The sequence below is a fragment of the Oculina patagonica genome, chromosome 2 (assembly GCF_052425735.1).
Source record: "Oculina patagonica isolate OP01 chromosome 2, crgOcupat, whole genome shotgun sequence".
Taxonomy (NCBI): Eukaryota; Metazoa; Cnidaria; class Anthozoa; order Scleractinia; family Oculinidae; genus Oculina; species Oculina patagonica.
The window spans coordinates 9,766,428-9,780,354 of NC_135759.1; the positions used below are offsets into that span (position 1 = coordinate 9,766,428).

The 13,927-nt window shown below is 38.0% G+C and overlaps 1 protein-coding gene across 1 annotated transcript; it reads right to left on the reverse strand.

Moving 5' to 3' along the window:
• Positions 1-431: 431 nt before the first annotated feature.
• On the reverse strand, positions 432-10,819 carry LOC144642975 (uncharacterized). The gene is made up of 5 exons (XM_078502098.1): positions 10,779-10,819; positions 9,511-9,551; positions 8,769-9,102; positions 7,988-8,080; positions 432-553 (listed from the first exon to the last, which is right to left on the reverse strand). The coding sequence occupies exons 2-4, from the start codon at positions 9,535-9,537 to the stop codon at positions 8,013-8,015; spliced, it is 429 nt and encodes a 142-aa protein (XP_078358224.1). The 5' UTR covers positions 9,538-9,551; positions 10,779-10,819; the 3' UTR covers positions 432-553; positions 7,988-8,012.
• Positions 10,820-13,927: the final 3,108 nt, after the last annotated feature.

Below are 13,927 nucleotides of genomic sequence, written 5' to 3' on the forward strand. Positions count from 1 at the left end.
GTTTTGGGCTACTTCAAAGAAAGATTTCGTAGGGTTATAGCGCCCGTTGGAGGCTGAAATTTTGGTGAATAACATATCTTTGTATAAACTTTTTATTGGCGTAAAGAAAATAAATGGCCATTCTGGAGTGAACTTCTCCTTTAAGTAACTTTATTCCACGAAAACATTAAAACAATCAAAGAGAATGCAAAACAAACAAGGTTGGCAGACAATTAGAGCGCGGGAAATGCACTTTACGCTATTTCTGCACACGCATTAGATGGGAAAAAGGTAAAGAGCAGAGAAATCAAACAAACAACAACGCAAACAACAACAACAAAAAAAGGAAACAAGAAAGGGGTAATAACCACACAGCACATGGCGCTACTAGTACTGGACATTCGCATTTTATTTTATTTCATTTTCAAGCAACGATATATTTTTTAGTGAGTACATTTTTTTCCCATATTAATAATGTATTATGCTTTCTTTTAATTTATCGGCTTCTAAAATCTACTTGGCATTTTGTCTTGTATTCTTTCGTGATATCTGTCCTGATAAATTAATTCCGCATCTGATAAGGCAATTAAAAACAAAAGCGTTAACTTTTCATCTGGGACAATGTACCGGCTTAAAAGACATATATTTTGTTGAATAAATTAAATATGTTTATTAATTGCTTATGGCCCGTTTTATTAACTGTTCGCTTGACTGGTTGACCAAATGACCACTTGATCCAAAAACTGATTCTACAATCGGTCCATCGCTCGAGTGATGGATTGATTGATTGAGTTACTGATCAATAGTTTGTTGGTTGGTTGACTGAATGTTTGATTGATTAATTAATTGTTTGATGATTGATTGATTGAAGCGGTCGACGATTGACTGGTTGGCTGATGGGTGGGCGGATGGATGGAGGGATTAATGGTTGGATGGATGGATAAATAAATAAATCATTCAACCAATCAATCAATCAAACAATCAATCAATCAATCAATCAACCAGTCAATCAATCAATCAATACATACATACATGCTACCTAAAAATACTTTTTTTAACCACGGTAACTTTGTTTAAAAATTACAAGTTGATGTTATTTCAACTGTTCGAATTTCTGTTTGATGTAATGGAAGGACGAATGAATGGATGCATGTATGGATGGATGGATTGACGGATGTATGGATTAACGGATGGATGGATGTAATGCTTAGTTGTTCGGTCAATTAGTAAATTGATTGTTGGGGCTAGATGTTTGAGTAAAAGATGAAAGAAGGGAAATGAGTAAATGAATTTACAAGTTGATTAAGAGTGAGTCCGCACGAGAGCCATGCAGGCGAGTCTACAGCGCATCACACCGATTTCCCTCAAATTTGGCACACTTGTGTAACTTCACTAGTACATTAACCATGTGCAACATTTTGGTTCAATTGTTCATTGTTTTGGAGAAATGTCAATCAAACTGTCAGACAATGAAAAGTACTTAAATTTGACGTAAAAACATTCACCATGTTTGATCGCCTGCTACATGCTAAATATGAAAAGAAATGAAACGAAACTTTTACATAACACAGTTCAAGCCCTGAAGAATAGAAAAACGTTCAGTAGACTTGTGTCATTTACTGCGTTTGGCTGAAAGGAAAATTTCAATTCTCCTTATTCAATTCGTATAAAAAAATTGGGGTCTCAAAAGTCGTTGTTTGTAGACATGCGGCGTTTCTTCAATCAAATTTAAAACTATCGATAGATTACCAAGGAAATGGTGTCTCTATTTATCAAGTAAAATCTTTGTTAAGTTTAAGAGGAATTACAGGTTTGCATCAATAAATGTTGTTAAATTCGTGACAATATGCAAATGAGCACAACACGGAAATTGTGATAAGTTCGGAGTTTGTAAAATATAAACTAAATAGAATGTGTCTTAAAGAAGTAAAACATCGTCATGAAGCTTTTTTGCATGAAAATACTTTTAAATCGTAAGTAGGTTTAACTACTGGAAGTCGTTGGCTGGTAGTAAGCATATTAAACAAATTCAAACGAACACAAGCAAAGGTCATACCGACCTGCTGCTGGTCGTACCGCACCAATGCGAAAGTTATCCCAACAAGTAAGCATCATAGCATAAAAGTCATTCCCTTGAAGGGTTTTTGGCATCGCCCACTTGGTGTATAAGCTGCTTTTTGTCGTATTTTCCAGCACCATAGTAATTTAAGAACAGATGTTATCAAAACAAGTTGGCGGCAAGGCATCAAATATAATCTCCACCGAACATGAACCGACTTGCTTTAGAATCAGGTCGCGTGTTTTTTCCAGATATAAAAACATGTTTCCACCGAAAGAAATTATGCAGTTATCGTTTCCATCCAATACGAATCTGCGGCACAAGTGGTTTTTAGTGCTGTCGTTTTACGAAGAACACCGACAATAGTTGATTGCGTGACAGACCGACTTGAAAATTTTATCTCAAATTTCATGTCTCAAATTTCACTCCGAGTCGATCGTCATAACTTCGTTCAATGACCATGAGATATGTATTGAGACGTCAATAGATGTTCCAATAGGCCGATCCAATACGCCACAATTCGCCATGGCTTTATCCACTTTTTTTTAATTTCGAAAATCTGAAATCGTAAAATTAGCCCTAGCGTGAATGATCTTATAAACGCCAGGGCGTCTTTTTAATTCAAGGGGTACATGCGGGAGTGTTAAATAAATATGAGACGTTTAGTAGAAAGAGGCATTTATTCATTATTTATTTCACTTTAACTCAGTAACAACGTCAACAAGACAAATATGTAAATAGGACAAGTAGTTTGCCCCCGGATTAAGACAGGAATCAGATTTTGTGAGTAGGAGACTAATCTAATCTTTGCTAATGCAAGCCTAAAGATGTCGTTCACAGCCTGCTAGTTCGATATCGGTGTCTTCATTGTCATCGCATCGGGGTCAACCTTGTCGGCTCCGTTGGCCTCTTCGATGTCCCAATGAATTAATAAACTAAGCAAATTACGTGCTTTTACTCCATGAAACGTTTACTTGGAGGCGAATATTTTTCTTTTTTTTTTAATTTGAGAGGGGTTGGGGGGGGGGTGATGTGGGGGGAACAGGGGGACGTCTATCGGTGGGAGCCTCTAATACAAACTTTACACCTCAGAGGGGGGCCTTTATTGCGTTCGACGAAGGAGAGCGCAAGCCTAATTTTGATTTTGTGTCGTGTGTCTTTTGAGTTGGTATGCCTGTGTACTGTTATGTGGAATGAATCGAGCCGCATTGCGCGCACAGATGTATGGACACACGATTAGCCTCCCCCGCTTAATTTTTGCAGGGGCAAATCTCGGCCGGGAAACTGGTAGCCACAGATGGCCTCGATTTCATGAAAAACAAGATGGCGTCCGAAACTGGGCTCAAAAACATTATTTTGCTTGAGAAAAAGGGCTAAAAACGTGTGGCCAAAAATTGTAATTTTGCCGAAAATGTCATGGAGAACATCAGAGGGTTATTTTCCAAGGTAGCAGAGTTGCCTTCAGCCACTGAAAGTCATAAAAAGAGTGGAAATCGAGTAAGTTGATGCGTAGTTTCGTACGGAGTTCGTTCGTAGCTAAACTGACCAGCATGTTTTCCTGCAATTATACAAAACTACAATTGAATTGTTGGAATTACATGCATCAAGAGTGGGTATAATACGGATCAAAATTGTTTTATCACTTCTTTGAATTTGTGACATATCGTTGTTCCTAGAAACACTGGACGTTTTGACGGGGAAATCGTTGTACGTTGAATGTTACAAGCGTGTAGTGGATTACTGTGTGAATTATGTCTGTATTTTTAAGTACTTTGTGGAATTTTAAATTTCCACAAGTTTGTGGAATTTTAAATCTCGTTTAGTGCCAAACGATAAAAAGTCAAATGAAATAAATAATTATTTTTGTGTACATAATATTTCATTCATTCTATGTTCTTTTGGCTCGTCACACAATCTTGCTCACACTTATCCTCCTCGCGTTTAGTGAGGTGTATGCATAGTAACTAACTTTGGTATAAGGCATACTGCTAGTAGGCCGACCGTATATTTTTTTGCCAATGCCTGCCAACCTTGGGTCTATTTTACCTATAGGTCGAACGCACTCCCCTAATCTCTGATTACTACTAGTTAGATACGCGGCGTTTATTAGATTATTTACAGTATTTCACACAATCACATTTATTCTAAGGAATGGGTAAAGGAAAGGTGGGAACACAAAATAAAAAAAAGAGTATGATTATGAAAGTGTCAACAGCCTGGTCAAGACAAATACAAATCAGAGATACAAGTGAATAAAAAAATGTTGCAATTTTTGTTAATCCTTGTTCCCGCGATCTTCGTTCCTCTTAACCAGAGGTTGATAAACGAGTTGGAAGATACAGTAGAACCCCAGTAGCCCGAACTCTGACGGGAAACGGAAACAGTTCGAGTTAGCAGGCTCGATTGACTGCTCAACTTACCAAGTTTTTATCACTTCAGTACACAGTACAGTGCAAATTAAAGGAGCAATGTCACGATATTGTAAGTCGTTTTTTTTTATTACATTCAAATTGAAAAAAATTAACCTCAAAATAATAGTTTTCTAATAAAGAAAAAGAAAAGAGGAGTAGTAAAAATGCGAAAATAACCAAGGATGGTTTCGACGGACAAAAATTGAGACAAATTACCAACGATAAACTTGAAAAAACTTGCCAGTTTTTTTCAAGATGCATGTGTTGTCCATGACGTAGCCCCTTTAAACTTATCTCGTCAGAAACTCTCACACGATCATACGTTTTTATGATAATAGTGGAAAATGACTGTCAGATACGTAATCTATTCGTTGCTCTAATTAAAATCAAATTGCGGAAGTTTACCTTTTAGTGTTTAAATCCTATTACATAGCCCGCGTAGCAGGCGTCTGTGTACGTTTTTTAGCGCGTTAAAAGAGTGCTCGATCGCGAGAAGTCCGCGCATGACCCCCTCGCGCCTTTCGCGTTTCCCATATGCGCGCTCGAAACTACGTCGCGTGCAACTACCGATTACACGACAAGAAGAGCTAATGGAATATTTCAATGGGAATCCGTGGCGAGTTAGCCGAGTAAAAATGACTGAAAAGAGGGGTCAAATCCAAGGAAAATAAAACTTTGTTTGGGTTGGCGGGGTTGTTCGAGTTATCCAAGTTCGAGTTACCGGGGTTCTACTGTATTCGATTTCCTTCCCAGAATTTGCGCATTTTCGGTCAGCCTTTACCGAACTGCAGGGCCTTCCTCTGCCCTCTGGGCCATTTATGGTCCCAGTTTAATTGTGCACATGCACTGGAGACTTGAGATGAAATAAACCGTTCTCGTCCCCAGAGTACGCGGTCCTTCTGGTCTGCGACAGGGTTGAACGAATTGAAGGCGGGGTTTGGCTGGGAATGCAAAGGAATGAGGCATCAGCGGAGTGGCCCCCGAGGCGAAGGCCGGAACCCGACTGAGAGGTAAATGCTTGGACGTTGCTATGGAAACCGACTCCACAGCCAGGCACTTTGAGTCACACTGGAGAGCATGGAAGAAAAAAAAGGGATATAGTGAGAGTGAGAGCGGCGACAAACAAACTACTTGCAGCGAGCTAACAGAATGCGACAGCGCACGAAAGACATGATCCACAAGGGCGAGGCTGTATCAGGCCAAGGCTTGAGCTGCGCTACACGCTATTAACATCTGCCAATAATAATTGACACCAGGTCCCGATTTGTAGGCATGCGCAGGGCAATCGTTCTATATTTTCAGCCCATCAGGTCCTTGAATCGCGAACTTCCGCTGTTGGAGCCGGCCAGAAGTCTCGATCCCTGGTGCAGATCGAAAGGATCGTGGACTCTGGGTTTGAGAATGAAAATGAAAAAGCTTTCAACAGCCAATCAGTTTTGGTCGTCTTTTGGGCGGGCTTTCAGTGTAGCCCAGAGATCTCGATTCATGGTGCTGACCAAACTCATCGCTCGAGACAAAATTGGAAAATATCGTACTTTCGGTTGAACTGCCCATGCCTAGATTTTAGAAGCAAATCTAAAAGTACTTGATTCTGTAACGAATACCTCGATAGTCGCTCATTGTGTGCAGTTAGTTAGTTAAGAGCGAGCACTCGAGGTACAAGATTGAAACAATCATGAAATGCATAAGCAATCACCACCTTGTCGTTAGAGCCTCTTTCGCGTTTAAAATGGCGGTGCACCGGAGATGTCTGGCAAATAGCATAACACGTAACTCTTAAAGTTTGGTGATGATACTCATCGCCACTTTTTAGCGATCAATGCAAGAATGTTCAGCTAGTGCATCTTGAAGAAAGACTTATTTTCTCAAGTTTAGCTTTCGTTTTCCGTCCAAATTCTTCTCATTTATAACTATCCTTGTCCATTTACGGTTTATTACTACTTCATTGGTGTTTTCATTAATTTAAAAGTAATTTTGGGTATAAGTTGCTTTACAATTTCCATATATAACGTTGATCTGCAATATAACATGAACAGGAGCTAGAGAGGAGGTTGATATAACCCCAGTGTATAAGGACTAAGTAAAGTCGAATTGGGTATATAATTAACGCGTAATTAACAAAATCGAACTGCGCTATTGTTTGATTTTGTTAACAAGGCCTTTGAAAGACCTTGAAAGACCTTTCAACTGGCATGAATGGTTTTCACATCCACGCTATAAATCAAGATTATTAGAGACGCAACATTATTTAATTTTTTGGAGGACTGGGATCAAAAACCGGCCTAAAAAGAAATTGTTTGCAATAGCAAAAAAGCCCAAATAAATTGTTTGCAGACATCAAAAAACACTGCAGGAAGATTCAGCCGGAAAAACTGTTTGCGCAAAGAACGACACTGAAAAATACTGTCTGTCTTGGCTGCGCTTCCAGAAAAATCAATAGTCCATTCCAATGTAAACGTTTCGATCGAGTACTGAAGCAAGTCTTGAACGACTGGGTACTAGTCTAAAACAACATGGCTCCCGGGTGAAAAGTAACTTAGCAGACTTATGAAAATGTGAAGTACTGAGGCCTTCGTTTACGAGACAAGTGGAATCTAAAGCCTTGCAGAATTGTTTGTGAACATTATAACTACCGAACAAACAGAAGTGAGCGACGTTGTCTCGTTCTGCATTTATCTGCTCGTGAGGATATGCTTGAAGTTTTTCGATGATGAACATGGCGAGTGGCTTGTTTACCTTTTGTCACGCCGTAAGTCTGTATTTTAAGGCACTATATAACCGGATAATTAACATCACGAGCTACTTTGGCTATTAAAAGTTTTATTGGACTTATCTAAGCGGTATTTCTCACGTCATCAGCCGACCTATCCATCATGTTATGAAACTCGTTCTAAAACATTCAGAACTTTGTTTTTGTTGTACTCGCGTGTAGCACATTTTTATACGCTAAAATCATACGTGCCGTTAGAACTTAACAGACTTTTTTTGATTTTAATTTATTATTTGGTTAACGTTTGTCAAAATAATGGCTAATGGAACCATCAGAAAAACGCCGCATCGGCGATATTCAAACGTTATTTTACCCTAAAATCTCTAGTGTCACACATTGCCCGAAAGACCTTATTTTTAAAACAGGTTTACTACCAAACCAGAGAGCGATGGAAAATCTTGATGGTATCATTAAAATTGTATCGGCTGATATTAATAACAGTCATGTTTTGATATGGAAAGCTCCAATGCTTGCAGAGATATTATGGTCGAAAGATGGGTCAAAATTTGGGTATTTTTTGACTCAAAACCGACCATGGGCAAGTTGACCACGATATCTTGACCACACGTTAAAGAATTTTGCGATGATATTCTACCTACAGCATTATCACCTCAATATGTATCCCCATGCAAAATATAAAGGAAATCTGAGAGGATCGATGTAGACTCAAATTTTAATATTGCATGGATTTCAGATGGACCCTTTCTTGAGAACGTAATGGTTTGATTCAAGCTGTCAGAAGCATTCATGATTTTATATTCTACTCACATGTGATCTTAGATGCGACTGGAAATCAGTTTTGCCAGCTTCTCCTTGATACTGTTACCTCCTCTGGTCCCATGCGTTTACTCTTCTTGTCAGCTGCACATCAATAAAAAAATAGGAAAGTGAAATTTTGTCTCTGTTATAAAACAAGAATGGAAAGAAGAGGAAGAAGTTGTAAAAAAGGTTTGCAATGTTTTTATTGGTGGTTTTCATTAGTGTTAAAAATACTGTTTGTCTGTATGTAAAAAAGATTAGAAAACTACGAGATTATAAAGCAGGCAAAAATAAATGCTTCGTCAAAATTTTAGCCCTATAGCTTTTTTGCAACCAGGTTATAACGAAAGTAATTTTGAGAAAATTACAGTATTAATTAGTATGCAGCCGCCATGTTTGTGTCCCTCTTTGGAAACAAATATGGCGGCCATAGAACTGTAAAAAAAGTAAAGTAGATTGTATCATTACTATTATTCGCTTTCAGTTAAAATCATTTAAGATATTACTTTTAAATTGTTATCACGCCTGTAAATTGACAATTAGAAAACGTTCATCTGGGACATTAAAAATTTCAAAATGGTTTCTCTCTTTAAAGAAGCACTGAATCGATTACAAAATTTGTATAGGTGTTTCTGCTCTTTATGTCTAGAATATATGAAAATAATAGCTCTTTGGGATTACCAGTTTAGATTTTAGAATTTTAATGACCTCAGATGAAAACCAAAGACTCGCAGTTTTAATTTTTTTCTTGCTTTCTTTTAGCAATATAATATCTTACCCTCTGCCTTACCTGGTGCGTTACAGTTATCACTGTTACAGCAACTCGACGAACAATCCGAAAGAGTGCCGCCATGGTTTTCAACGTGTGTTCTGACCCTCTCACAAACCGCATCCTGGTCGCAATCGATTGCTGACCTCGTGCAGTTCTTTATCATAACGTCGATGGAGGAATCAGAGGAGTCCACTGTAAAGGTCAAAGTCCCACATCGATCGTCTTCTTCGCCTTGACAATCTACCTCTCCATCATTATTATGGACCTCGTTGTCTTCAACTATCTTGCGGTAGCACCTGATGCTGTACGCTGGTTGAATAACGGCGAGAAAACCACAAAGAAAATACACGGCCTGAAAGGGAAACAAAGGCGAATTATTTCAAGAATTAAAATTAAAGCATGTCAAGAGAAATTAATAGATCGTATGAGGAGAGAGGACTCAGTAGTTTCTTGCGGGTTTCAGTGATTTGCGAACTCTGAAATTTAATCCTCATCCAACGGTTTACGCTTTTGGCTGCCGCTACTGATCTTAGCAGACCTCTCGGGAAAATTCAACTGGGTCAAAATCTCACGTTTGTCAGTTATGATTGGTTGATTTCGAACCATTTTGTTTGTTTCTGTTTTTCATGGTTTGTTAGCTGTCGGCATAATTATGATTGACGGCAGCGAAAAACACGATCGTTAGTTGGATTTTGAATTGGACAAAAAACAAACAAAACCCATAAGCAATTTGTCAGATACTAATAAAAATGTTTCTTACCAGGATCAAAGCAACCTTCAGAGCCATTGTAACGCTTTAATCTGTGAAAATTTTGAAAATAAAAATATTATCATCACATAATAATAAGCAAGGTGAAAACAAGTCACACTGTAACACTTTTACAAGAGGTTTTCTTTCTTTTTAGGTTTTGAACCTAGTTCGACGACTTGTTCAGCAATGGCACTGTAATTTAAGGTGATTCCACGGTATTGCATTGCGCATCCTTCCTGCGCATAAGTTTTCGCGTCATTTAGCGCGCACACGAGCGCGCGCGCTCACAGAACACTACGAGATTCCCTTCAGGCTAAGCTCGGTAAGGAAATAAATGGTCATTTTCTCTTAAACGAGCACGGTGACCCCCATTTTTTAATGCATTAATTTAAATGTCATACTGTTGTCTACAATATATCGCGATTTTAAAAAAAGTTTAAAATTCTACATTGAGATATTTTAATTTTAATGCCGTACAAAACACGTTATTAGGTAGTGCCGTTAACGTGCGCACGAAGCAAAATCTTAAATTTCTTTCCTTATCTTAATTTCTGTACAATAAGAATGGTTTTTAATATAAGATCAAAGTCTAGTTTGTTGAACTAGACTAATTCTTTAATGCAAAAATGTTTTTTTTTCTGGAAACAATAGCGATCCCCATTTGGATTACTAGGGTTCCTAATATATATCTCGCGGGTCTCATATTTGCTATAATGCCCATCCATTTTACACAAAAACTAGCGCGGTGACCCCCATTTTTTATTTCATTTTTTTAATGCTCATAACATAATTGTAACCTGGACCAAGTTTCAGAAAATTTTTAATACTCCTTCTATTTCAGTGGAATCACCTTAATGTGCATAAGGCCGGCCGGTTAAGACTTAGGCCGGTTAGGTCTTGGACGGGAAAAGGAAGTCGTTCGCGATGAAGGCCATTCGATCAGTGGGATAACCTATTGATAGTGCAAGGATAAAGCTGGGTGTAAAAGCAAGCAAGGAAGATCAAGTAAAAAAGTGCCATTTGATGTTTTCCACACATATTGGTTCACATAAAGTTGGCCGGCTTTGTGGCTTATTATTCCACAGTTAAATATGCTTTACAATCGAATACAAGTGCTTTTATAATCCCTGATGTCGAGAGTTGAATAATTCGATTGCCACGGACCTTCCGAAGAAACTAACTGTGATGTGATCTTAAAATCTTAAAATATGGCACAACATCTTAACATTGTTTCAACAACACAACTAAGACTTCACATGGTTCTTGTTCGTACTTACCTCCGAGTCGTTTTAGAACGTGACAATACGAGATCAACGTCGGGAATTAATGGAAATGACTTACTTTACACGATAGTATTTATTGAACTCCAACGTTGCCACGTCTTGGCAGATGAAACCCTCAAGCTGTTAAAGCTAAAAGCTTGGCACGCATGACACACCCTTAGGGTTTCCATTAACTATATATTAAGCCTAGTTAAACCCGTTGGCTAGTTTCGGTTTAGGCTAACCTGTGACTCGTCCACTAAATTATTCATACTTCAGAATCTAATATCACTACACCTTAAACGAACGTAATAAATCCATAAACAATAGCGACAAAGATGGATAAAAATGCAATACCCTGTAAATCAAAATAATCATTAAATTCCAGCATTGCCATCTCTCGCGGATTGGTAGTTTACACCTTGGAGCAATAAAGCTAAAGGCTCGCATGGTACACCCTAAGGTTGCAGGTGTTCTAAATAAAAGCTCTCTAACAGGTTTATATGTGGGAGGGTTTTTTTATTCATGCTGTTTGTCAGCACCAGAAAACATGGAATGGAGTTTTAATTTCTTAACCCATAAGTGAATGAAATCATCTTCTTTGAACTGAAACTTCGCTACCCTAAATTTGATCCTCGCGGCAAACACCCTTACCATGTAATAAAGTTGTCCTCAGCTAATCTTTCTCAGCTCTAGCACTACCACTGACTGTACAGATGAATTTAAATTTGTATCGAATTCAGTAAAACTTTGTTATTTGCCGGCTTGGAGGTTCTAGTTGATCTAACCATTACCACAAAATCAATGCTTCTTTCCTTTTTTATGCTGTTGACATTTCATTCATTTTGGCTTCTACGCAATTATTTCGGGTACGTATTTATAAATATTGTAGCGCAGTTAATTATGTTATTTTTTTCAATACATTTCTTGATGCGATAGCTCAAAGCCTGTTGAACTTGAAGATGTAAGTTAAGCTGCTGGAAGATAAAAGGCTAAATCCAAAATTGCGACACTCAACTTTTCAATTAGGACCATGGTGCGCCCTCAGGAAACAGGTGTCTTAACTTTGAGCGAAGTTATATGCAGTCCTATGCGGAACAGATTTAAAACTTTATCTACGAACTTGCTATTAGGGAAAAGTCACACAACAATCGATCTTCCACGTCCAATTTGTGACCAATCTACTATTTGCCAAAACGATTATTTTCAATCTTTACTTTGGTTTCTTCGAGTTCCTTGTTTCATGGTAGCTTAATGAGAGCTTTTAACTAGTACGCCTTTTATGTATCTGGAGCATTTCACTTCCACTATGTTTTCGCTCGAGCGTCGCTTGGTGATCATGAGGCGGTACGCTTTGAAATTGTGTATTTAATGACTTCATTACGTTTTGGCACTTGTTTTTCCTGGTTAAGGAAATTATCGTATGTGTCAATAAACAAATTTCAAATTAACGGGATCGAAGGTAAAGGTCACCTCGTCTTTAAATAACTGTGGCTATAAGCCACAAAACTCGGAAAATGTATTTGGAAACAAGAATCGACCAACAAACTGACAAATAAAGATTTGCCAAAACGAATTATGCTAAACATTCTACACTTCAGTTCACTTCACTTAGCTTGATTTTCATCTAGCTGCTCATCAAGAGCAGGCCGAAAGGACAAGAGATAGAGTTCCCATCCGTTGCAAATTGTTTTCTTTCTCTTTATTTTTCCTTTTTGATTTTTGAAGGTTAGGCAAAATATTGGAAAAATTAAGCTTTGGTCTATTTCAAGAAAACTGACATTAAAACAATGCTTCGGCTGGCAATTAAGCATGTTAATATTATGTAATTTAACTAGAAAAGTAAGTAATCAGAGAACAGGTCTGATTCTCTAGAGGCCTTAAAACACTTGCACGCATTGCGTGCCTATGTCTAACAGGAAACGAGTGAAGGAGGGAAGGAGTGAAATTCACTTCGCTAACTACAACTCTTTCCGAGTTAAAAAGGAAAATCATAAGAAGCTTGTATATAATTTCTTGATTAAGGAAATAAAACCGATGACAAAAGGAAATTGTCTGATGTCATCTAGAAGACAATGGCGAAAGATCGCGCGATACGCGTATTCGAAAGATGGGTACTATTTATGCTAATTTAGATTATTTGCAACCTTACTTCGACAGCGAAAATGAGATTAAGTTTATGACTGCGCGATGATTTCTACTAAAATGTAGTTCATAGCTTCAAGCAATAACGAGTAAACAGGATGAAAAAGCTTTTAAGTCAGCGCATGGATCCGCCTTAAAGCGTAATTTTCAAAACTGAAAATTACGTAAACGGCTTTTGCAGATAAGCCCCCCGGGATACAGGTGACAAGCTTCACTTCAGCTAACACAATAGAGTCGAAGACCAAAACCAGCTTTTACAGCACTTTAGAAGCAATTGCGAACAACGCAATTGTAAAACAGATTGATCGGCAGATTCATAGTCTATAGTGTTTTCTTACGAGCAGCATCATATCCAACGTCCAGGTTAAGCCAAGAGCAAATTTTCTAAATCTTTAGACACCTGCTACCCAAGGGTGTGTCATGCGCCGAGTAAAAACCTTTTTTTAACGAGTTCCCGTCATCGCTTCAAGGCTTTTACAGCTAAAATGTCTCAATGTTGAAATGAGGTAACTCTTCTTGAAGGATTTTACATTTATTCTGTTAAAAGCCTTTAAACGGTCTACTTGTTGATGCATGCAGTGAAGATATTGGTATTTATATTTTTTTCACGTGCCGACTGGGTTAGACAGTTACAATTGCACCCGTTCCTTCCAGCCACCAAAGAAAAAAATTCGCAAATATTTTAGAAAACTGTTTTTCCAGTTAAGGCAGGGAATATAATCTATTCAGTCATTGAAGTAGTTATGATTTCACATTACTTCAGCCCTAGGGCCAAGCTTTTAACGAAAAACATTCGATGTTTGCCTCGAATAACGCATGTAGATACATACTTTTGGGGACTGCGGATGTTTTTTTTTATCACAATAAATTATTTTTTTGTTTGTTCTAAACGACAGTACTGAACTGTTTTTGTTCTAAACGACAGATACGAATAAATCTTAAACAAACCAAAACATATTTTTTGCCTAGCATTAAGACGTGAAGGGCACCCGAAACCACCAGAAACCATATTGCTTGAG